Source organism: Perognathus longimembris, chromosome 1, assembly GCF_023159225.1.
Source record: "Perognathus longimembris pacificus isolate PPM17 chromosome 1, ASM2315922v1, whole genome shotgun sequence".
NCBI classification, from domain to species: Eukaryota; Metazoa; Chordata; class Mammalia; order Rodentia; family Heteromyidae; genus Perognathus; species Perognathus longimembris.
Window position 1 is genome coordinate 102,352,564 of NC_063161.1, and position 22,818 is coordinate 102,375,381.

At 38.7% G+C, this 22,818-nt stretch overlaps 2 protein-coding genes across 2 annotated transcripts; one reads left to right on the forward strand and one right to left on the reverse strand.

Moving 5' to 3' along the window:
• The first annotated feature begins 8,943 nt into the window (after window positions 1–8,943).
• LOC125352355 (prorelaxin-like) lies at window positions 8,944–10,312 on the forward strand. Its single transcript, XM_048347454.1, has 2 exons — window positions 8,944–9,206; window positions 10,038–10,312. Exons 1-2 carry the CDS (start codon window positions 8,984–8,986, stop codon window positions 10,310–10,312), a joined length of 498 nt encoding a protein of 165 aa, XP_048203411.1. The 5' UTR covers window positions 8,944–8,983.
• Window positions 10,313–18,716: 8,404 nt separating this feature from the next.
• On the reverse strand, window positions 18,717–22,774 carry LOC125355481 (prorelaxin H2-like). The gene is made up of 2 exons (XM_048351882.1): window positions 22,561–22,774; window positions 18,717–19,066 (listed from the first exon to the last, which is right to left on the reverse strand). The coding sequence occupies exons 1-2, from the start codon at window positions 22,772–22,774 to the stop codon at window positions 18,717–18,719; spliced, it is 564 nt and encodes a 187-aa protein (XP_048207839.1).
• Window positions 22,775–22,818: the final 44 nt, after the last annotated feature.

Here is a 22,818-nt window from a genome sequence, read left to right on the forward strand (position 1 = left end):
CCATTTGTTTGTTGATGATTATAATTATTACTGAATTGTTATAATTATCTTCATTTATAATCTTTATTAAAACTTCACTGAAGTCCTTGTGAGTCACCCGTGGCTAGTAAACATCAAGGAAAAATTGTGTTTGGCATTTTCAATTTTATCTTTCTGTAAGGAAGTGTTTTCCATATTTGCAATTTGAATCATCAGCCAATGCTTTCGCGTATGTCTTTCCCATAGTGTTAGAATAATATTAACTTCTTTCAATGATAATGACTTTGGAATGGTGAAACATTCTTTTTCATGATAACTAACACAATGACTCATGTTGACACCCCCTAACTCTAGGAACATAGCAAATGTAGCCAAATTATTGTATCAGTTGTTTTAGTGATATAAAACTACAAGTTGTACTATATTTTATTTAAGCTCATCTTATCAACATATTTTTGCAAACAATGACATGGTACCTGTAAATCACTGTCATTGTTTTTTTGCTGAAATGAACCTTATTTTTATTGTTGTTTTTGTTGTGGGGCTTGAACTTGGAGCCACAACACCACTTCTGGCTCTCAGGTGCTCAATTGGAGATAAGAGTTTCGTGGACTTTCTTGCCCAGGCTGGCGTTGAACTGCAATATTCAATCTCAGCTTCCTGTGTAGCTAGGCTTACAGGGGTGAGCCACTGGTGCCCCACTTAAATTTGCCCTAGTTTTTTTGTTGTTGTTCAGTTGTGGGGTTTGAACTCAGGGCTTGGGTACTGTCCTTGGGCTTTTTTGCTCAAACCTAGTGCTCTACCATTTTGAGCCACAACACTACTTCCTCTACTCTAAATTTTGAGAGTCAAAAGAAGATTGAATGTGGGCAGTTTTCTACTTGCAGTGCATACAAAGAAAGGATAGACAAAGACAAAAAAATAGTTGGGGAGATATAAATTTGATATGTCAAAGAATAGTGGATTATCTGTTTTAAATAATTACTTGAAATGCTATTGTAAAATCCCTAATGAGAATATATGAAATATGAGGGCCATTTATTTTAATATAAAATCCATGGTCAATAACATTTTCAATGGTGTAGGACTGAAGGGTTATTGCCTTCAGTCAGAACCAAAGCAATAAAGTCCACTTTAAGATAATTTCTATTCAGTATAGTATTATAACTCTGAGCTAGAGGCATTTCTTAAGAAAAAGAGAAGAAATAAAAGGCATGAAAATTGAAAACAAAGGAAGTTCTTATTTATTTTCATTTTACAAGGCATGTGGCTTGATACAAGAAAATCCTCATGTTTTGAAGACAAGTGCTGCAGTGAGTGAAGAATTTCCATAAGATAATTAAAAAGAATTGAGAACTATTAGGGAAGGGGTGAGTAAAAGGGGGGGGTGAAGATGTTGAAGTGGTGACACAGACCAAGATGCATTGTATTCATAAACCACTTGGTTAAATTGCAAAAATAAAATCCAATACATAAACTAAAATTAAGATAGGCAAGCGAAGAGGTGGGTCTGGAGGGATTATTGAAAGGGGTGACATTGGTCAAAATACACTGTATTCATGAACCACTTTGGTCAATAGCACCTCTTTTATACAACCACTTAAGGATAAAAATATATTATAAAAAATAACATGCAAATACAGGTTGCCACTGAAAATAGCCCAAAGTAAAATTATGGAAGACTTAGCGAGAAGCTGGAACCAACCCAGATGCCCCTCCATAGATGAATGGATCAGGAAAATGTGGTACATATACACAATGGAATTTTATGCCTCTATCAGAAAGAATGACATTGTTCCATTTGTAAGGAAATGGAAGGACTTGGAAAAAGTTATACTAAGTGAAGTGAGCCAGACCCAAAGAAACATGGACTCTATGGCCTCCCTTATTGGGAATAATTAGTACAGGTTTAGGCAAGCCATAGCAGAGGTTCACAAGGCCCAATAGCTATACCCTTAGGAACACATAAGATGATGCTAAGTGAAATGAACTCCATGTTATGGAAACAATTGATATATCACAGTTGTAACTACTTTCAACGTCCTAGGTGTATGTGTAGTTTCTATTATTGATGATGCTCTTGTATCACCTTCCTATGGTTGTACCTACACTATCTCTGTAATCTTATCTGAGTATATTGGAAACCGTGTTTACTGGTATTGGAAGTAGGAAATTGAAAGGGAATACCAAATTTGAGAGACACAGGGTAAAAAAAGAGAAATAACGACAAAAGCAATACTTGCAAAACTGTCTGGTGTAAGTGAACTGAACACTGGGGGGGGGAGGGAAAGGGGGGAGGGAGGGGGGCATGAGGGACAAGGTAACAAACAGTATAAGAAATGTATCCAATGCCCAACGTATGATACTGTAACCTCTCTGTACATCAGTTTGACAATAAAAATTTGAGAAAAAAAAAAAAAGAAAAAAAAATTATGGAAGACTATGAGTTGCAGAAATCCATTGCATTCATGTATAGGAAATAAGAACCAGATTGAAGGGCTCAGGCATGTCTCTGCAAGGAGAGGCAAGCAAGTTGTTAAGCTGGGAGAGAGCATCAATAAAACATAAGGCAGATCTTAGCCTCAGAAAATAAGGCTATATTGAAATTTATACCTATGATATAAGCAAAGAGAAAACTTTGCTGGTGCAAAACCTGGAAATTAAAAAGAATTTCAGATGAACCCCCAACACAATAATCATGGATGAGTTCAGTAGGCCATTGTCACAAATAGACTAGTCATCTGGTCAAAGATCAACAAAGCAAGCACAGAATTTCGTGATACTCTATACCAAGTAGACTTAACAGACATATAAAGAACATTTTCCTCAGAAGCTAAAGGATCAATCTTCTTCAAATACAGCCAAGAATGTCTGTGGAATCTTACATTAGATCATAATGAAAGTGTTAACAAATACCATTCTCCCTTAATTAATTTCTGCCCCAATTCTTATTTCCTTCCATCTACTTTGGGTTTTTTTTTTTATCCTTTTTTTTTTAGTTTGAAGATGAAGATTATAGGCTATTTATCTGAGATTTCTCTGGGTTTTTGAGGGAGACATTCTATGGTTATAAACTTTCCTCTTAGTACTCAGGACACATTCAAATTAATATTCATCAAGTAGCCCACCAGGCTTGACAACTTAGAACATGTACCCCCACCCCAGACCATTTACATGGAAAACACCAGTTCATGCATTTCCTGGTGTCTTCTTTTTTATGAGACCTTTCATTTTCCACAAGTAGCCTTCCATTTTATTGGACCTTGTATCATGAATATTCTCACTGAGTTAGTCTCCTTTCCAGGGTTTAAAGCTACTGATAAAGTTACAACATGAGTTCCAATTAATAAAATCTAGTAGCTCAGCCAATATGGCTTAGCACCCTAGATCACATATCCATATCATTTTATTCCAGTACTTCACGTAGACTTCATCAGGTCCTATGGAATATCCCTTAACCTTCTGCCTAAAAACTAAATATATCACCCCTTTCAACTCAAAGCAGTTCCAGAAAATGAGACCTATGTCCTGCTAAAACCAAGATTACTTCTGTTATTCTGTCAGATGAAAATGTGAAGGAAAATTCACCCTATGGAGGAGGCATGACAGGAAAAGAAAACAAAAACAAATATCAAGAGCTAGGTGAAATGAGGTTGCAAGAGTCAAGATCTATAAATGATCCCTGTTCTCATAGAACTTTCGGTTTGATTCAAACATGCTCAAAAGAAGAAACAACCAATCAAGAAGGCCCACAGAAAGGGCCAATCAGCAAAATCCCAATCCAGTTGCAGCAGCTGCAGTATTCTTTTTTTGCTCTGTTGCTCACAGCTTCCCTTGGCAATAATTGTGTGTGTGTGTGTGTGTGTGTGTGTGTGTGTGTGTGTGTGTGTGTGTGTTTTGGTCCTAGGCTTGAACTCAGGGCCTGGGCACTGTCCTTGAGATTTTTCACTCAAAGCTAATGCTCTATCACTTGAGCCACAGTGCCATTTCTAGTTTTCTAGTGGTTGATTCGAGATAAGAGTCTCACGGATTTTCCTGCCCAGGCTGGCTTTGAACTGTGATCCTCAGATCTCAGCCTCTTGAGTAGCTAAGATTACAGGTGTGAGCCACCAGTGCCTAGCTCCTTTGGCAGTATTCTAATAAATGTTTGCTTCTCCTGTTCTTTTACATGGAAAATTCTTTCTACCAGTGCAAGGCTCTGATATCCATGACTGAAGCCTTACCTTTACTATTAGTTCTCTAACTGTATCAGTGGCAAAACTCATTTATTTTCTTTCTTTAGTCAAGTGCATTGTTTGGGGCTATTCAAATGGTTACTGGCATTGAAAATAAATCAGTTTAGTTTGGATGATTCTGATCAAATTAATTCGTGTGTGTGTGTGTGTGTGTGTGTGTGTGTGTGTGTGTGTGCTTTTTTTTGGTGCTTAATTGGAGATAAGTGACTTACAAACTTTCTTTCCTGGGTTGGCTTTGAACCTTGATCCTCAGTCTCTTCAGTCACTAGGATTATAGGTATGAGGCACCAATGCCTAGTAATTTAACTATTTTTAGAGCTGTGTTTTGCATGCTTTTATGAGATCCACATAACATTTTAAAATTGTCTACCTAGAAGATTGGTTCTGACATTTAGTGTCTGCATTTTAGTGTACCAGTTTGATTTAGGAAGTCCAGATCCTGGTGTGTAGGAAATATGTAACTTCTACATTTTAATGAATCAATTGCATCTCCAGCTACTACCACTGAATGGAGAATTCTCATAAAGATATTTCAGTGGAGTTCCACATTAAGCTGGAAATTTAAGCCTGAAGTTTAGCACCAGATTATCAAATTAGTAGGGATTCAGAATGTTCAATACAAAGAATGCTACAAAGTCAGCATGAGTCTCACTGTGAACTGGAACAAATTGATCAAAGTTGAGTATTATTTCCCCCAGAGCATTAGAGAAATTCCCATTTGAGGTCATCCAAAAGTCCTTACCCCAATCACACTCTGTCTCTTCACAGGTGCTGTTGGTAGACTTAGCTCCAGACCAGCATCTGATGAATGAAGACCAGGCACACCTTGAATTTGTACAAAATGACATTTTGTCATTTATTGAAATTCAAGGGGATTTGCTACTTCATTACATCAAGATCTGCAGGTTCCTAGATAGCATACAACCTGCCTAGATTGGTGCAAAACCAAATGAGTCATAGAAATATATGGGTCTTTTGAGCTAAAAGACTAAGGTAAGCCAGCCCATGGGAACTCATGCCTGTAATCCTAGATGTTCAGCAAGTTGAGACCTGAGGATCACAGTTCAAAGTTAGTCCAGGCAGAAAAGTCTATTCTTATATTCAATTAGTCACCAAAAAGTCAGATGTAGAACTATGGCTCAAGTGGTAGAGCACTAACCTTGAGCACAAAAGCTCAGGGACAGTGCCCTGGCCCTGAATTCAAGCCCCATGATAGGCACCAAAACAAAAACAAAGACAACCAGGATAGAATTTGATAATTATCTGAGGTATCCATTGCCAAGAACATTGTGCTATTTAAGAATGATAAGTCTTTTTGGCTCACCCATTCCCACAAAACACATGCAGAATACAATCAATCCTGATTGTTCAATTATTTTGAAAGAATGTAAGTTAGAACTCTCCTGTCTTTCTCTAGTCTAGCATACTTCATTTAATATAATCTTTACAGAGTCTTTCCATTTCCTTACAAATTGTATAATATCATTCTTTCTGATGGAAGCATAGAATTCCTTTGTGTATATATACCACATTTTCTTGATCATTCATCCATTGAGGTGCATCTGGGCTGATTCCATATCTTGGTTATGGTAAATAATGCTGCAATTAACATGGTTGTACTGGTATCTTTAGTGTATTCTTGTTTGAACTGTATTGGCTACATGCTCAGGAGTGGAATTGCTGGGTTAAGGCAGGTGTCCCCCCCCCCCCCAGTTGTGGGGCTTGAACTCTGGGCCTGAGTGTTGTCCCTGAGCTCTTCAGCTCAAGACTAGCACTCTGCCAATTGAGCCACAGCACCACTTTTGGTTTTCTGGTGGTTAATTGGAGGTAAGAGTCTCATGAATTTTCCTGCCTGAGCTGGATTTGAACTACGATCCCCAGATTTCAGCCTCTCAAGTAGCTAAGATTACAGGCATGAGCCACCAGTGCCCAGCTGGGTTAGGGTAGCTTTTATGTTTAGTTTTTTGAGAACCCTCCATACTGCTTTCCAGAGCGGTTGAATAAGCTTCATACCAACAGTTCTCTCTCTCTCTGTGTCTCTCTCTGTCTCTGTCTCTCTCTGTGTCTCTATCTCTGTGTCTCTGTCTCTCTCTCTCTCTCTCTCTGCCAGTTCTGGGGCTTGGGACTCAGGTCCTGAGCACCGAGCACTGCTCAAGGCTAGCACTCTACCTCTTGAGCCACAGCACCACTTGTGGCCTTTTCTGTTTATGTGGTGCTGAGGAATTGAACCCAGAACTTCGTGTATGCTAGGCAAGCATTCTACCAATAAGCCACATTCCCAGCCCAGCCAACAGTTCTCTTGGTCATGTCTATGTCAGCACTGTTGTTGTCAGTTTTCTTGATGTTAGCTTTCTAACTGGGGTGAGGTAGAATCTCAGAGTTGTTTTGATTTGCATTTCCTTCATGGCCAGAGATGTTTGTGGCAGTTAGAATATGCCTTTAAATCTAAAAGTAAACACATTGGGTAGTAAGCAAGTAGTTACAAATTAATTAACTGAAGTATAAAAGACTCTATGGAGAGCTCAAATAGTATAATTCTTTAAAAAGTCTAAGTCAAGACTCAACAAAATAAGTGCCAAGGAAATGGGTATTTGCAAGGGGGGAGGGTGGGGCCAAGGGAATGGGGTAGAAGAATAAAGGGGAAATGGGGCAATTTTCAGGCAAGGAGTCATGGTATATACCACATAATTGAGAAATATAAGGGAAGGGGTGGGTTGAAGGGAGGTGAAGATGTCAAAGTGATGACACAGATCATAAACTCCTTTGTTAAATGGCAAAAATATCAACATGCAACTTGAAAATTAAGAAAAGCGAGAGAAGAGATAGGATGGGAGGCATGGGTGAGAATGTTGAAAGGGGGTGACATGGATCAAGATACACCATATTCATAAACTGCTTTGGTAAGTGGCAACTCCTTTTATAACCTCTTAGAGATAATAAAAATATTCAAGAAAAGCGAGAGAGATATTCTGTCCCTCTGTATTGTGTGCTTGTGAGTGGGTGTGTGAATATGTGTGTGCATGATGTGTTTTCTAGTCTCTAAAGAGTGAAATCACAAACTAAAATATTTCTGTTATGGATGGAAAGAAGATTGGCTGGTTATCCAGATGAATAAAAGTAAAGAAAGAAATGAGTAGAATGTAATAGATTTGGACACTTTAGGAGACCTGCCATCAACACTTCCCAAGTCCTACCAAAAACTACAGGAACTCCTTTGCAGGACATTTGGAGTATAGATGTAAATAGTAAACGTTGATTATCCTTTGATCTCAAGATTCAAATCTCCCTCCCCCCAAAAATGAATAAAAATATGTCCTGTGAATTCAAGATTTTATTATAGGTGCCTAAATTAATGCTACTGTGAATTTTCATACCTTTTACAAGACTTACTTTAACATACTGATAACTGAAAGCCTTTTTTTTTTTTTTGGCCAGTCCTGGGTCTTGGACTCAGGGCCTGAGCACTGTCCCTGGCTTCCTCTTGCTCAAGGCTAGCACTCTGCCACTTGAGCCACAGCACCACTTCTGGCCATTTTTTTCTGTATATGTGGTGCTGGGAGATTGAACCCAGGACCTCATGTATACGAGGCAAGCACTCTTGCCACTAGGCTATATCCCCAGCCCCAACTGAAAGCCTTTTTCATCATTTGTAAAAATCAGTTATTCAATAAATATATCTTCCCACCACTGCCCTATTCATGGAATTCTATCTATCCTTATAATACTACGAAGAAAAACTATAAATCAATGTGAGGTGAATTGGGAAGCAAACACATATTTAAGCTGGGTGCTGGTGGCTCACACATATAATCCTCTATCCATCTAAGGATTGCAGTTTGAAGCCAGATGGGGCAGGACAGTTTGTGAGATTCTTTTTTTTTTTTTTTTTTTTTTGCCAGTCCTGGGCCTTGGACTCAGGGCCTGAACACTGTCCCTGGCTTCTTTTTGCTCAAGGCTAGCACTCTGCCACTTGAGCCACAGTGCCACTTCTGGCCATTTTCGACATATGTGGTGCTGGGGAATCGAACCCAGGGCTTCATGTATATGAGGCAAGCACTCTTGCCACTAGGCCATATTCCCAGCCCCTGTGAGATTCTTTACTTCCAATAAACTTCTCAGAAGAATCTGGAAGTGGTGCTGTGGCTCATTGGTAGAGCCCTAGCCTTGAGCAAAAGAAACTCAGGGATAATGCCCAGGTCCAGATTTCAAGCCCAGGACCAGCAAAAAATAAAAAGAAAATATACATTTATTCAAGAGGAGTTAACAGAGATAGTGTTTGTAGAGAGTTTACAAGTCAGGTATGCATATATATTTTTTCAACCATCTTTACCGTCATACATACTTACAGCCATTTTTACTACAGTATGACTGTCAAACTATGACAGTCAGAGAGTTTGAGATCAGAGAAGGAACACCAGAAAGGTTACAAACATTTCAGTGACCATAAAAATAACTATCTAGAAAGAAAGAACAGAAAAGGAGGAAGAACATAGAAGAAGATTCCTGGGAGGGAGGAGAGGTGTAATGTGAGAAGGGAGGACTGAAAGTGAAGAGAAGTGGAGGGAAGAAATACTGCAGAGTTGGGTGTGGAAGGGGCAGGGCTGTCACCAATGACTCCTGTTGAGTGACAGCTCCAGGGATATTTAAAAAGCTGGTTGAGCCACGTAGGAAGAAAAGCAGCCTGAAGCTCTGGGCACAAACACAGACTTAGATTTGTAGGCAACAGCAGCAACAGTCCCCATAGAAACCCTGCAAAGCCCAGGGCAGGAATGAACAGATCCACGATGCCACACTTCTTGTCTTATCTGCTAGGAGCCTGGCTACTGTTGAGCCTGATGCCCAATGAGACCAGTCCACACTCCACAGCACGTTTTCATCTCATCTGTGAAAACCCATTAGTTTCAGTCGTTGAACAGCTCTGCAGTTTGTCTGCTGGAAGAGCAACACATGTGGAAAAGGAATTATTCCTCATGCAACAAACCCAACTGTCAGGTGAGTGCTCCATCTTTCCTCCCAGCTGGTTCTCTATTGAGCAGTGGACGCTTTCAGCAACTGAGCAATCTGAAAGCTCACTTTGGATCTCATTGGGGTGGGAGTGGGGTGGAGGGATGGGTTGTGTTCAGCCTCACTGTGCAGTAGCAGTTCCTTCCTTCCTTCCTTCCTTCCTTCCTTCCTTCCTTCCTTCCTTCCTTCCTTCCTTCCTTCCTTCCTTCCCCTCCCCCCTCTCTTTCTATCTTTCTGTCTTTCTTTCGCCAGTCCTGGGGCTTGAACTCAGGGCCTGAGCACTGTCCCTGGCTTCTTTTTCTTTTTGCTCAAGGCTAGCACTCTACCACTTGAGCCATAGCACTACTTCCAGTCTTTTCTGTTTATGTGGTGCTGAAGAATCGAACCCAAGGCTTCATGCACGTTAGGGAAGCACTCTACTGCTTAGTCACTTTCCCAGCCCCAGTAGCAGATTCTTTAAGTGTAAATTTCTCCATTGCCCCTTGCTATTATTAAAAGAATCTAATCTCACCACAAGAGAGACACATAATGGATAGAAAACAGACCAAAGAGACATTTGAAGCCTTGGCAGCCCCTTGGCAGCCAGGGCAGGAGGATGGGCAAAACAGAGAAAGGTGGGAGAAAGGGAAGCTGCCGAAAGACTCACCATGGGGGAAGAGGGAGGAGAGAAGGGCAAGCTCCAGGGCTCATTTGAGGTTTCAGAATGAATGTTTGCTTTGCAGCATGAAAACAATTACAATTTATCTTATTCTCTTAGATACAAATGTATATTCACATCTCATCCTTGTCACTTTTTGTTGTTGTTGTTTGACCTAACAGATACCATAGACTTTTCTAGCTACAAAGATTTGGAAGCCTTAAATATCTTCTCGGAATACATTCCTGACTTTCCACACGAGCTGAAGGTCACCATTTCTGACAGACAATCCTTCTTAAGGAAGATACAACAGCCTAAAGAAAGGGGAGGGCTAATTGATTTTTTCAGTGCCTTGATGGCAGTTTGCTGTAGTGATAATTGTATCACAAAAATGAAAGATTTACTCTGTAATAAAAACCCAGAAGACAATACTGATATTGTAGCTCACGGATACTGATGACCAGGGTTATGATGATTGTGGTTATTTCATCAGTGATCACTGATAATAGTAATAGATTCATTCTTTGAACTTGCCTTTGTAATCTTGATTATTCCTTTAATGAGGTCCCACTCAGTCACCACTGATTATTAAAATTGTGAGAAATTTCTCTGTTGTAATCCTTCTCATTTTCTGAAAGGAATGTTCTCTGGTGTCTCTATTATTGGTGAATACTTCAACCTTTTCAGCCAAACCATTCGTTGAAGGATTAGCTTTATTTTTTTTTGATAAGTAGTAAAATAATATCAACAGTTCTGACTCATGTTAACCTTAGAATGATCAGACCACCTTTATCATCATCATGTTTTCATCATCATGTTTCATGGTTCTTCTCAGTTTAGAACATGGGAATACAAAACCACCAGTCTTGGAATATTATTCTACTTGAGTCACAAAGGAAACATCTAGTCTTATCTATCTCTTCTCTGCCAGCAACTGAACTGGAGACTAACACTCTATCATTTGGACTTTTATTCACATTGAATTTATTTGCTTTTTCAGGTAGGGTTATTTTATGTTCCTTAAAAATCTTTATTATCTTTAAGTAGTTGTATAAAGTAGTTGTATAAAGGAGTTGCCATTTTACAAATCAGTTTATGAATACAATACATCTTGATCAGTGTCATCCTTTTCAACATTCTCACTTCTCCTCTCCCCACCAACCCACCCGGTCCCTCAGTCTTCTCAATTTTGTAGGATATGCATTGCATTTTTACCTGCATTTCCCCCCACCTTTTCCTCTTCATTCATCTAACCCCATTCCCTTGATCCCACCTCACTCCTCTCAAGTACCCATTTCCTAATGTTTCTTTTGTTGTTCTTTGACTTTGCCTTTCTAAGGAATTACACTGAGTTCTAGCTTGAAGCTATCGTATTTTTTCAATATAATGTTGTAGTAAGTTATCCTTGTTAAAAATAATAGTTATTAGTATTATTTTACTATCTTATGTAGTTGTACAAATGAGTTTCCATTTAACAAAGCAGTTTACAAATATAAAATACCTTGGTCAAACCCAGCCTTCAAGTTTTTGGGGAAACAGAATAAATTTAAAAAAATACCTTGGTCAGTGTCACCCCTTTCAACATTCTTACTCATCACTCCTCCCCCCACTCATGCCATTGGTCTTCTTAATTTTGTAGGATATGCATTAGCGACATTGCAACACAGAAAACTATGATATTTATTTTATGTTTTTTACTAACTCAACTATGTGTTTTGAAATGGTCCTAGGAAATTACTTGTATATTAAGCATAAATTAATAAAAATCTTCTCTGGGAAAAAGTTATCCCACTTGAATGTTTTTAACAAATGCTCAGTTATACAATGTACAAAACAAAATGAATTAATAACTATTAATAATTAACATATTATCAACCATTAATCATTAATAATGATGAATAATGTGTCAATAATAGTGCATAAATTGGTACAAATCAACTACACAAATATAAAATAAGGTACATAAGGAAACTCACTGTACTATTTGGTATATTTTTTATATAAACCTAAAAGCTTTTTAGGTTTTTAATTTTGAAAACAGAAGAAATGAAGGTACCTTTTATGTGCATACCGGTCCTGGGGCTTGAAGTCAGGGCCTAGGTGCTGTCATTGAGCTTTTGTAGTTAAAGCCAGCACTTTACCAATTGGGCCACAGGTATACTTCTGGCTTTTTAATGGTTTAATTGGAGATGAGTCTCACTGACATTCCTGCTTAGGCTGGATTTGAACTGTGATTTTCAGATCTCAGCATCCTAAATAGCTAGTAATTACAGGCATGAATTACTGGTACTTGACTTAAAAGTACCTGATAGTCTTAATTTTTCCATATACTTTTTATTATCTTTAAGAAGTTATACAGGGGCTGAGAATATGGCCTAGTGGTAGAGTGCTTCCCTCATTTACAGGAAGCCCTGGGTTTGATTACTCAGCACCACATATATAGAAAAAGCCAGAAGGGGCACTGTGGTTGAAGTGGTAGAGTGCTAGCAAAAAGAAGCCAGGGACAGTGCTCAGGCAGAGTCCCAAGACAAAAAAGTTATACAAAGGAGTTGCCATTTAACAAAGTACTTTGTGAATACAATGTGTTTTGCTCAATGTCATCCCTTTCAGCATTCTTACTTAAAGATACCTTTCTAAAAGGAAAATAAGTATTTCCATCTGTATGTCTAATAAATCCTGGGACTGTGATTTCTGTTGATTGGATTCCAGAGATCTCTCCCCTCCTTCCATACGCAGTATCCTAGGATCCAGTGCTAGGTGGAGTGAATCTGATGATGAAGAATAAGAAACATCAGTGTCTTTCCAAGAGTCATTATAGATACAAGGCCAGAGAACATTATTTTAACTATAGGTTAACTCCCAGTCTCCTTTTCTAGGACCTTCTCCCTGAATACCTCAACTCTGGAGGCTATCCATGTCAGAGGTAATTTCTCATATCTCTTGCAGGTAGCAATAACCATGTGACACAGTTCAGGTCCATACAACAAAAGCATAGATTGATGTTTTCTCAAAAAGCCTTTGCTTTCTGGTCTAATCACTAAGGCTTATTGCTTTCCCTCAACATTCTGCCTGAAGCAAATGTGAATACAGGAAGATGAAGTAGCCATCTTAGGAGCCATGTGGAAGCATCAGGAGAAAGGCCAATATGCTAATATGGCTAATTGAAAAGTAGGCAGGGCTTACTGGTTTCATTAAGGGGCTAATCAGTGTTACATGCTTATTCCATGGAAGTTGTTTAAGCTGCTGTTATGACTTTCTTTTATTTACAGAGAACACAATTTTGACACAACATATAAATTGTAATTTAGGGGCTGGGGATATAGCCTAGTGGCAAGAGTGCCTGCCTCGGATACACGAGGCCCTAGGTTCGATTCTCCAGCACCACATATACAGAAAACGGCCAGAAGTGGCGCTGTGGCTCAAGTGGCAGAGTGCTAGCCTTGAGCGGGAAGAAGCCAGGGACAGTGCTCAGGCCCTGAGTCCAAGGCCCACGACTGGCCAAAAAATAAAAAAAATAATAATAAAAAATAAATTGTAATTTAATTTTTATTGCTAATATTTTAATTATCTTTGAGAAGTTGTACAAAGGGCTTTCAATTCAATATGTCAGTTTATGAGTACAATGCACCTTTATGAGTACAATGTCACCCCTTTTTCCATAATTCTCCTCCATCAGCCCCACCATCCCCTCAAGTAATAAATAATTTTAATATGAGAAATTCTGTAAGCTATAATGAATAGTTTCTGTTTAGTAGCACAGGCATTAGATTATTTTTTTTTGGCAGAGCTGAGGATCAAACCCAGTGCCTTGCACATGCCAGGCAAGTGCTCTTCCACTGAACTCAGTCCCCTAACCTACATTAGATATTTTAAAGACACTAAGCGGCTGAGTACAGTAGGTGGCTAACTGCCTATTATCTTCTACCAGTTTGAAAGTCATCCTCTGAGTAAATGTAGATGTGGATTTGAGAAGCCCTTCCTCCATGGGTTTTATGGAGAAACAGATGTGCCACAGTGGCCAAGGCATGATCTGGGAATAGCTTTTCTCTCTGCCACTGAGACTGTAAGTTTTCTGCACATTGTCTTTGTTCTTGTGAGTTGAGTGTTCCATTTAGACAGTACCTTTCTTGGCTTGATCCAAAATGGCATATGTTCTCAGAGGCTACAAATAACCATTTATGAAGCTATTCAATGGCTTTGGTGAGGACCTAGTTAATGCAAGAGATTTAGATATGACTTCATTGTGTGAATCTTGAAATACAAGTATTTGTGTCTTAATCTCTTTAACTTCTGATTAGAGATGGAAGACATTATCTTAACATTTCTATAAATGCTTTCTAGGGCTGGGATGTAGCTCAATGGCAAAGTACCTTTCTAGTAAGTTTCTAAGACATTTTAGTTATTTTACTTAAAAAAAAACACCTACGTCCTAAAATGTTCACTATAATACAAGTATATTTCCTTAATAAATTAGTTCAAAAGAACTAATAGCATCCTACTAAATTGTCAGTCCTTGTCTATATGTACCTATTCTTTTTCTCCTTTAAAAATTGTCTTTTTATCTCTAGGCTTCAAAGTAAAACTCCTGTTTGAAAATGCTTGAGTTTGTGTATCATCAACTATGCTAAGTTGCTATAATGTCCAAAGTTATGGTTTACAATTAAGACCACGTAATCCAATTCTCCAAGAATAATCACCCCATGACTACAGGCCCAAACAGAAATTCAAAATAGAAATCAAGGTCTTGGCAACTTGAAGGGCAGCCCTCTTTTTTTAAGCCTGCCCTCTCTTCCAGCTTGAGAATATACATTCATTTTGTTTTGCATGAAAACTTGACTCTGTGTTCATCTTTGAATTCTTTCTCTGAAATGACCAAGCCTCTAACCCAAGGACACAGTTACAGTAATATCTCTTGTTGTGCCAGATGGAAGACTGAAGAGTCATCTACAGTCAGTGTCATTATCTTCTTTGGATTATGGTTAGTCTGTTCTGTTCCTCATATGCTTGCTCATTGTCTCTTTTTCTGGAGATCAAAACCAGACTTGTTCATGTGAGGGGCAGGAGCTAAAGATTTAAATGTCACTACGACACTTGCTGCTTGAAGACTCCCATGGAAGCAGAAAGTTGTAGGGACAGAGGAACATTAGAATTTTTCATCCACCACAAGACTCTATCCATGCAATGCTGTATGGACCCTGAATAATATCCAAGTTCAATCCCTCTGGCTTGTCCTTCTTAAAATTTTTGTCCATTTCAATTTCATTTTTTTCAAACTTCTTTCCCTATCCTTTATGGATCCCAAGCCAACTCATCTTGTATTAGCTAGTTTGTCTCATACTTAATTTGCTGTTCTATTTCCACATTGGTAGGGGAAGGAATTATGGGATGAATTTTTTTTTTTTGCCACAGAGTAATGCTTGATTCATATCAAACATGCAGCATCATGTTTCATTTTTTTTTTTACTGTTACAGTATCCAGAGAAGCAACGATGTCCTATCATGACTGGTCTGTATCTGATATCTAGTGTTCATGAAAATATGGCTTCACCCATGTCTTCTTGACACACGACTGTAGGGCCTGACTTAGGGCCTCAATGATCCTTGGAAAATACATAATCTGTTCTTATAGGCCCTCTTCAGACCTAATGAAGGCCTTCTTTGCCTTCATCAATCCAGATCAAGCAGAGAAGGAAAGCTGTAGGGCATAAGAGGAAAGATGAGACCATAAGCTAGGTAAAAGGCAAGCCAAAACTTTGGCCATCCTCTAGGAGCCATGTTGTCTTTGAGTCATTCAAGCAATGGCTTGTGGAAGGCTCCAAGTTAAAGGGATTTTCTGTAACTGAGAACAGTCTGAGCATTGATCAAGACATATCCTTAGAAAGACACCCACCAAAGACACCCAGTACTAGATGCAAACAAAAGGGCATTAGAAACATGATCAACCTCAACTCCAAAGGTAGATGAGATCAAATTTAGAAGGGGAATGGTTGATTGTGTCTCATTGAATCTGCTCAGGGCTGTGGCACTGAGGGCCCCTGTCCATATGGGAGGGAAGAAGCCCTGGGTAACTCTGGATTTGTCCAGTAAGCCAGCCTGATTCTCAGTCAGTATGAGTTAGGTTGCCTGTTCAGTTTTTACTTTCTCATCTGAGTCCCAACCTTCTAAAATGTGCATAATTATGGAGGCTAAGGGAAGACCTCAACAGTGTAAGTTGACTTATCCCTCAGTGTCAGGAAAGACTAAATATTTACCCCTCAATTTGACTTTCCTATCTAAACTACAACTACAGGGTTAACATTTAAAGATTTGTAGTTCTTGGTGAATTTTCTCTCCTGTCTTTCTCTGGTTTATACTAAGATGGTTTTTCAGTTCAAGGTTGTTTGGGAGTTTTCTTACTTTAGCCAACCCTAGGCTGGAACATAACATTCTATAATTGTGAAACCAAAGTTGGGGGGAAATGTTTAAAAGGTCCTTTTAAAAATCACAGTGGCAAGGAAGTCTGCATAAGACCTGTAGCTCTGTGTGAATAGATGATCTTAATTTGCCTTTTTTTTTAATCACAAATATGGTTTTAATTTTTTAAAGTATAAAGGTACTGGTAAATAGACAATGACAACATAGAAAAATTGTTTCAAGTAAGACAGAATTTTTATAAGACAATACTTTCAGTGAAAATAAGATCTTGCCATAAAGGAAAGAGATGCTTCAAAAAATGAAAGTGTGAAAGTGAGAGCAAGGCCAGAGGGCTAATAGTTTGTCACAGAAAGGTTGTTGTGATATTTGTGCTGAGATAAAATTGACAGAGTATGGTAGGGGGAAAGAATGAGTATCAAAGTTACAAAGATTTTATATGATAAGATAAAGGGATTTTTCCCCCTAAGAGCAAAAGATTATTCAAAAATGGAAATTGGTAGGTAGGAAAAACAAGACTACAAAGATATCATAGAATGATTGTGGCAGAATTTGTGATAAGATACAATCAAGAGGGAACCCAGTGTTGTCTTGGTGAGTTTATAGAAAGCTCCAAGGCCAGAAAAGCAGGAATGAAAATGAAGAGATGCATATCAAATGTATAGAGCCATTCTGTGCTGGAAGCACATAAGACCTCATAGGGTTAGAACTGCCTCTCCTCTGCTAGGATAGCTAAGTGAATATATCAGTCTCCTACTTGTGTTCAGATCATATCAGCTATCATGAATACCAGGACAAAATGCATATTAATTCATGAAAATTCTCTCAAACCTAGAGGACAACAGGCAGGTATAGATGAGGAAGGAGCTTGGATAGTACAAATCACAAGAACAAGGAGGGTAATGGAGAATTGTGGTCTACAGACCTGTTCAGCTATCCTATTAGCTTGTTTTGGATAGTAGTACAATTTGTATGGATGCAGCTTTCCAATTGCAATGTAGAGCTGCCCATTGGGCGGGACCCAATTTGCTGCTGTTCAACCCTGGCAGAAACCTACGGCTGGGGAAGGCATAGGTGCCAGGGAAAGGCACCATCACAAGTTCGTTAAACGACTGTCAGGAAAGCTCCCATCTAAACATATCAGTTTGCTTCTATATAGTATTGCCAATATCACAAGATAAACTTCATTGACAACCATGACCCATAAGGCTACCAGGTCATTCTATTGTTCATCTTAGTTTTGGCCATTATCTGTAGGTAGCACCTATTCAGCAAAAAGTCATTTGTGAAGAAGTGACCCACAGCCCTTCTCTTATGGGAATATAAGTGCCCATCCTCCTGGAAATGAAAATATGTTAAGCAAAGAGTTAGGAAAACTGATGGCTGAGAACAGTGGCTTAGATGTTGACAAAAAAATTAGTCTCATGTTCAAGGGAAGACTGGGTAGAATTAATGAGACTTAAGCTCAAAAACAAAAAATCAGAAGGGCTGGAGGTGTAGCTCAAAAAAAACAGAGCAATTGCTTAGTGAGTATGAGGCTTTGAGATCAGTCTTCCATATCCTTCTCTCCCAAAATCACATCTTGTCCCACTGATATGACTAGAATTCACAACTTATAGCAGGATGACTCTTGAACTCATGAGTTACAGGAGAATCATATCGACAGTCCCTAAAGGTCACAGAAAACCCATGTGCACAATCCATTTAACCACCGATGGCCACAAATCTGCCAGCCCACAGTGTAGGAGGTACTCATGATGCATAATTCAGCCTTCAGGAATTAATGACACACAATAGTTGTTTAGGAATGAGCACATCCATGTTCCAAGACCACAATAAAAGTTCAAGGTCTTGGGGCAGCTCTCTTTTTTGGGAAGGTACTTTTGCTTCATTTTTCTTTGCAGTGATAAGCCTTTGCCTGCTAAAGCCTCCTCTGTCTCCATTCTTGAATTGTTTAATTTTTTTCTCTGAAAAGTCCAAGAACCTTCTAGCCCCTAACCCAGTGATCTGGATCTGGTAATAACAAAGCACAAATTTGTATAAGATCTCTCAGCACAGTTCAAGTTTGTGGCTTTCTACATATGTGAACTGAGGGTCAAAATAAATAGAAAGTATTTTGACCCATTTTATGTTTTGGTGTTTGACATTTTAGTAAGGTGAGCTATAACATGTTAAAACGATAAAGATTTTAATGGTGATTTTAAAAAGATAGCATTAAAAAGCAATCATGTGATGAGACTGTTAATATAAAAGACAAAAAGATAAAGTATTAGTAACAGAAACTACAACAAGGCCAAGTTTTCTTTTTTGCCATAGGAAAAGTCCAGATTATTTTTTATTGATTTCTCATATTCTAATAATTGGTGTGGGGCAGGGGGAAGAGGCATCAGTAAAATGTCATCAAAATTGTGTGTGGATATTAAGATTCATTGTGCACAATTAGCTTCATCTCAGCAAAACTTAGTGATTAATCTTCTTGTACAACCATCTTGGCAACATTTCTTACTCAATAGCATTTCAGTTTGTCTCTTTTTTCGGGAGTGGTTATCCAAGCCAAAGTATTTTAGTTCTGAAAGACTTTTGTCTTCTGCTTCACTTTGTATGTTACGGATAATTTTCTTAAATTCTTCAAAGCTGAGGTTTGAATCCTTTAATGTGGGTGCATATTGTTGCTGTAGCTCTAGCAATAATGGTGGCTTCTCTGTCAGCATTGCCTCTGGCTCCTGTGGCAAATTTGGAATGAATTCCAACATCATATTTAAGAGATCAGTATCTTTGTTGATGTAGTATGGCATAGGTTCTGTCAAGTTAAACAAAAGTGAAGAGAAAGAAAAGATATTCATGTCAAGGTGCATCGAGGAATGTTTACAAAGATAAAAAGGAAAGCATGATCTTAATATAACTAAACTGAGTCAACATGTATCATAAGATCTAAGTAGTCTGATTATGTATAACTTGGAGTACTCCACTACTGGGATCTTACTAAAGTTCTTTCTTCCCTGTAACCTTCTGTCATCTGTCTTTATTATCCTGTCACAGCTTTATCAAAACAGTGTTGTACTCTTTTACATTTTACTGAAGTTGCTGGTCATTGAAAACACATTTTGCCTACTAATGAATATTATTTTACCTGAGTAATTTTCTTCATTGTTAACAAGGTTCCAAGTTGTGATAGCAATTTTTGAAGATGGATTTTTTTAAAATTATTGAAAGCTACCAAGCTACAGAGGCAAGTCACTACTTGAGGATAAAATTTAAAAGGCAGAACTTTCAACTGTTCAGATCAAAGTGACAGGGAATTAAGTCTCTGTCATCTCTTCAACACTTATTTTGCCATCTCTCTTCCCCAGACTGTTTCCTCTGTCAATACTATGGTATAGAGAAAAAGCGATGGAAAGCATACTAATAAAACATCATAGTCTCCCCTATGAGATTAACACCTTCTGTGGTATCTTTGTACATTCCTTAGCATAGTTGTTTCTTCTACTGCAGTAGACAAGCTAATCCCTATGTTGATGGAATTGTCAAGTAAGAACCTGGGCTAAAAACCTGAAACAACCAGATGATATCTTCCTTCTTTTTATATTAAATCAGTTGAGCACTTGTTGAATTTTTCTATGTTCCTGGCACTGCCAGTTAAGATATTTAAGTTAAAAAATGTTTCCTGTGTTTAAAAAATTTACAGTTTATGAGTCTTCTCCTAAAAACATATTCTTTCCAATTACACAATCTAAGAGGTCTATTATACAAAGAAATTGGAAACCGTGATCAAGTTTCATTTATAGTGTAAGCCTGGGTCTATTCACACTGCTCTTTACAGAGAGCAAAACTATCCTTCTGCTTTTATTAATGCAGCATTATTTCTAAAATAGTGGAAACAAGGAAATCAAAAGATATAAGTGTGGGAAGTTGATGCCTGGCTAACAGACATCTACTACTATTCAGAGAAAAGCGAGACCCTCATTTAGGTGGGGGCTGTTGGGCTGATGCATTTTGTGTGAGTTCTGCAGCAAATGTCTCAGTTGTTCTTCTAGCCAGTGACAAATTTCAACCATTTTAGTTTGTCTTTTTTTTCTGATGCTTCCCGTTATTCAACTTCTTGTTGTATTTTTTTTTTTTTTTTTTTTTTTTTTTTTTTTTTTTTTTTTTTGTCCAGTCCTGGGCCTTGGACTCAGGGCCTGAGAACTGTCCCTGGCTTCTTCCCGCTCAAGGCTAGCACTCTGCCACTTGAGCCACAGCGCCGCTTCTGGCCGTTTTCTGTATATGTGGTGCTGGGGAATCGAACCTAGGGCCTCGTGTATATGAGGCAGGCACTCTTGCCACTAGGCTATATCCTCAGCCGTTATTCAACTTCTTAACTGGCCATGACTGATAAAATTTCATGTATGCCAGAAGTTTTGATTTTTTTCCCCCACAGTAAGTTATCCTATGCTGAATTCACTTTATTCATTGCAAATGTTTATTTGCATTATTGATTGGGACCTTAATGAATGGGTCTCTATTGCATGTCCAGGAAATTTGATAACGTTCTATATTCTTAAAGGTAGAGAAAGAGCCAAGACTCAAGGATAATATTCTAATCTATCAGAATTCATACAAACATACACCTCCAGTTTTTGGTCTTGGGAATTGAACTCAAGGCTTTGAGCATACTGGGTAGGTGTTCTACCACTTGAATTCCAGCCCCAAACACACAAACCTACTAAGTGCTTTACTTTTCCTTGTTTGAATCTCACATCAAGGAAGCCTATTATAGTTAAAAACACATCTTATTCTTTCTCAAAGATGGAGTGGAATTTGAGTGTCCATTGTGAGGTAAAATAGTTAGCTATTAACTTTCTAATTAAAAACAAATAAAACCTATCAACATAGAGGTAGTAAAACTCATAGAAACCACAAATTACTGGTATATGAACAATTCCTACCTAATATATCCCTACCTAGTAAAAGTCTATTAATCCCTACCTACAGGCAGTATTTTTAAAGGTTATTTCCAGTTAAATGTTGTACTGGGTAGTAATATAGAGACTTATTTTAGAATACTTTAAAATAACAAATCTCTTCTAAGTTAATATAACTCCCATCATCTATACATGAATATACTCAGCAAAATATTTTCAGCAACAATTTGAAATGATCCAAATGCCTAACAGAGAATGTTTAAATATACATAAATATGCATGCTGCTTAAAGATGGAGAAAGGTTCTGAGGAAGGTATTGTTAGTTGATTTTGCCCAGATCTATCTAAGCTGTATTCAATTTGGAGGTATTTCCCAAGTGTGTGCATTGCAGCTTTCACAAATTAAAAGTATCAATAAGGTCATCAGTCATGATGATCTGAGAGCAAGTGTCCCTTCTCTCTAATCACCTTTGAGCTTTCTCTTTAGTTATCCAGCCACTTTTGTGTCTCTTCCATGTTTCTTTCAACTAAACCTCAATACCCAATTAAGAAATGGGAGTTTAAGGCCTTTCCCAAGATATTACATTTTATTTAGTTATTGGTAGTGAGGCTTGAACTCAGGGCCTGGGCTCTGTTTTTTAGCTGTTTTGCTCAAGGCTAGCACTCTACCACTTTGAGCCACAGCTCCACTTCTGGTTTTTGAGTGGTTAGTTGGACATAAGAGTCTTACAGTGACTTTCTCTGCCTGGGCTGGCTTTGAACTGCAATCCTCAGATCTCAGCCTTCTCAGTAGTTAGGATAACAGGCGTGAGCCACCAGCACCTGGAGATATTACACTTTAAAAATATCTTCATGATATAAGCCACAACCCAGTTTTTGTTTGTTCATTTTTGACAAAGAAGAGACACAAAATGTAAAATCCTGTCTTTCATTTTAGGGCCTGGTCTCTCAGTGCCACCGTATGTCCTTTGGCACACAGAAAGGCTCAATCACCAGGTCACCATCTCACTTTTTGCAACATCCCCCAAATTGGTGTTCCAACCAGGTCCCTAGTTACTATCACACCTACTATCTGGCCTGCCCAGCTTTCCCTCTGGATGTAGGAGTGTGCCCACCCCTGCCAGAATTCGGTGAGATTTAGGTGGTATCCCCTTCTCTGATGGTTGAGCTAGCAGCCTAAGACCTGTGGCAAGATTCACAGTGAGACTCAACCCAAGTTATAAAGGAAAAGCTCAAACTTTACAGGCTTCAGTTGTGGCTAAGCTCTGGTAACCAATGAGATCTCGAAGTGGTCTGTGTCCCCCCTATTGCAAGAGAGCTTTCCTATTGGTCAGGAGCCAGAAGCCAACCAATGGGAAGTGCGGGAAGGCCAGGGATGGAGGGATGTTCTCACCTGTCGAGGGCCCCGACTCCAGATGTGGCTCCTCCTGGCTCAAAGCCATTCTTCTATGAGAGGTCCTCCCACAAATGTCTATCACTGTGCGGGCAAATTCACGGCCACACACCTTGATCTCTTCATCCAACCACATGTCCAGGATCCATGCTCTAGAAGGTTGGCTCAGCAACAACCCCAATCCAAGGAGATGAATCAAAAATAGGTGAGACATTTTGAGATGGGTCTCTACTGCTCTGGGTTTTCCAGCCTTTAGGG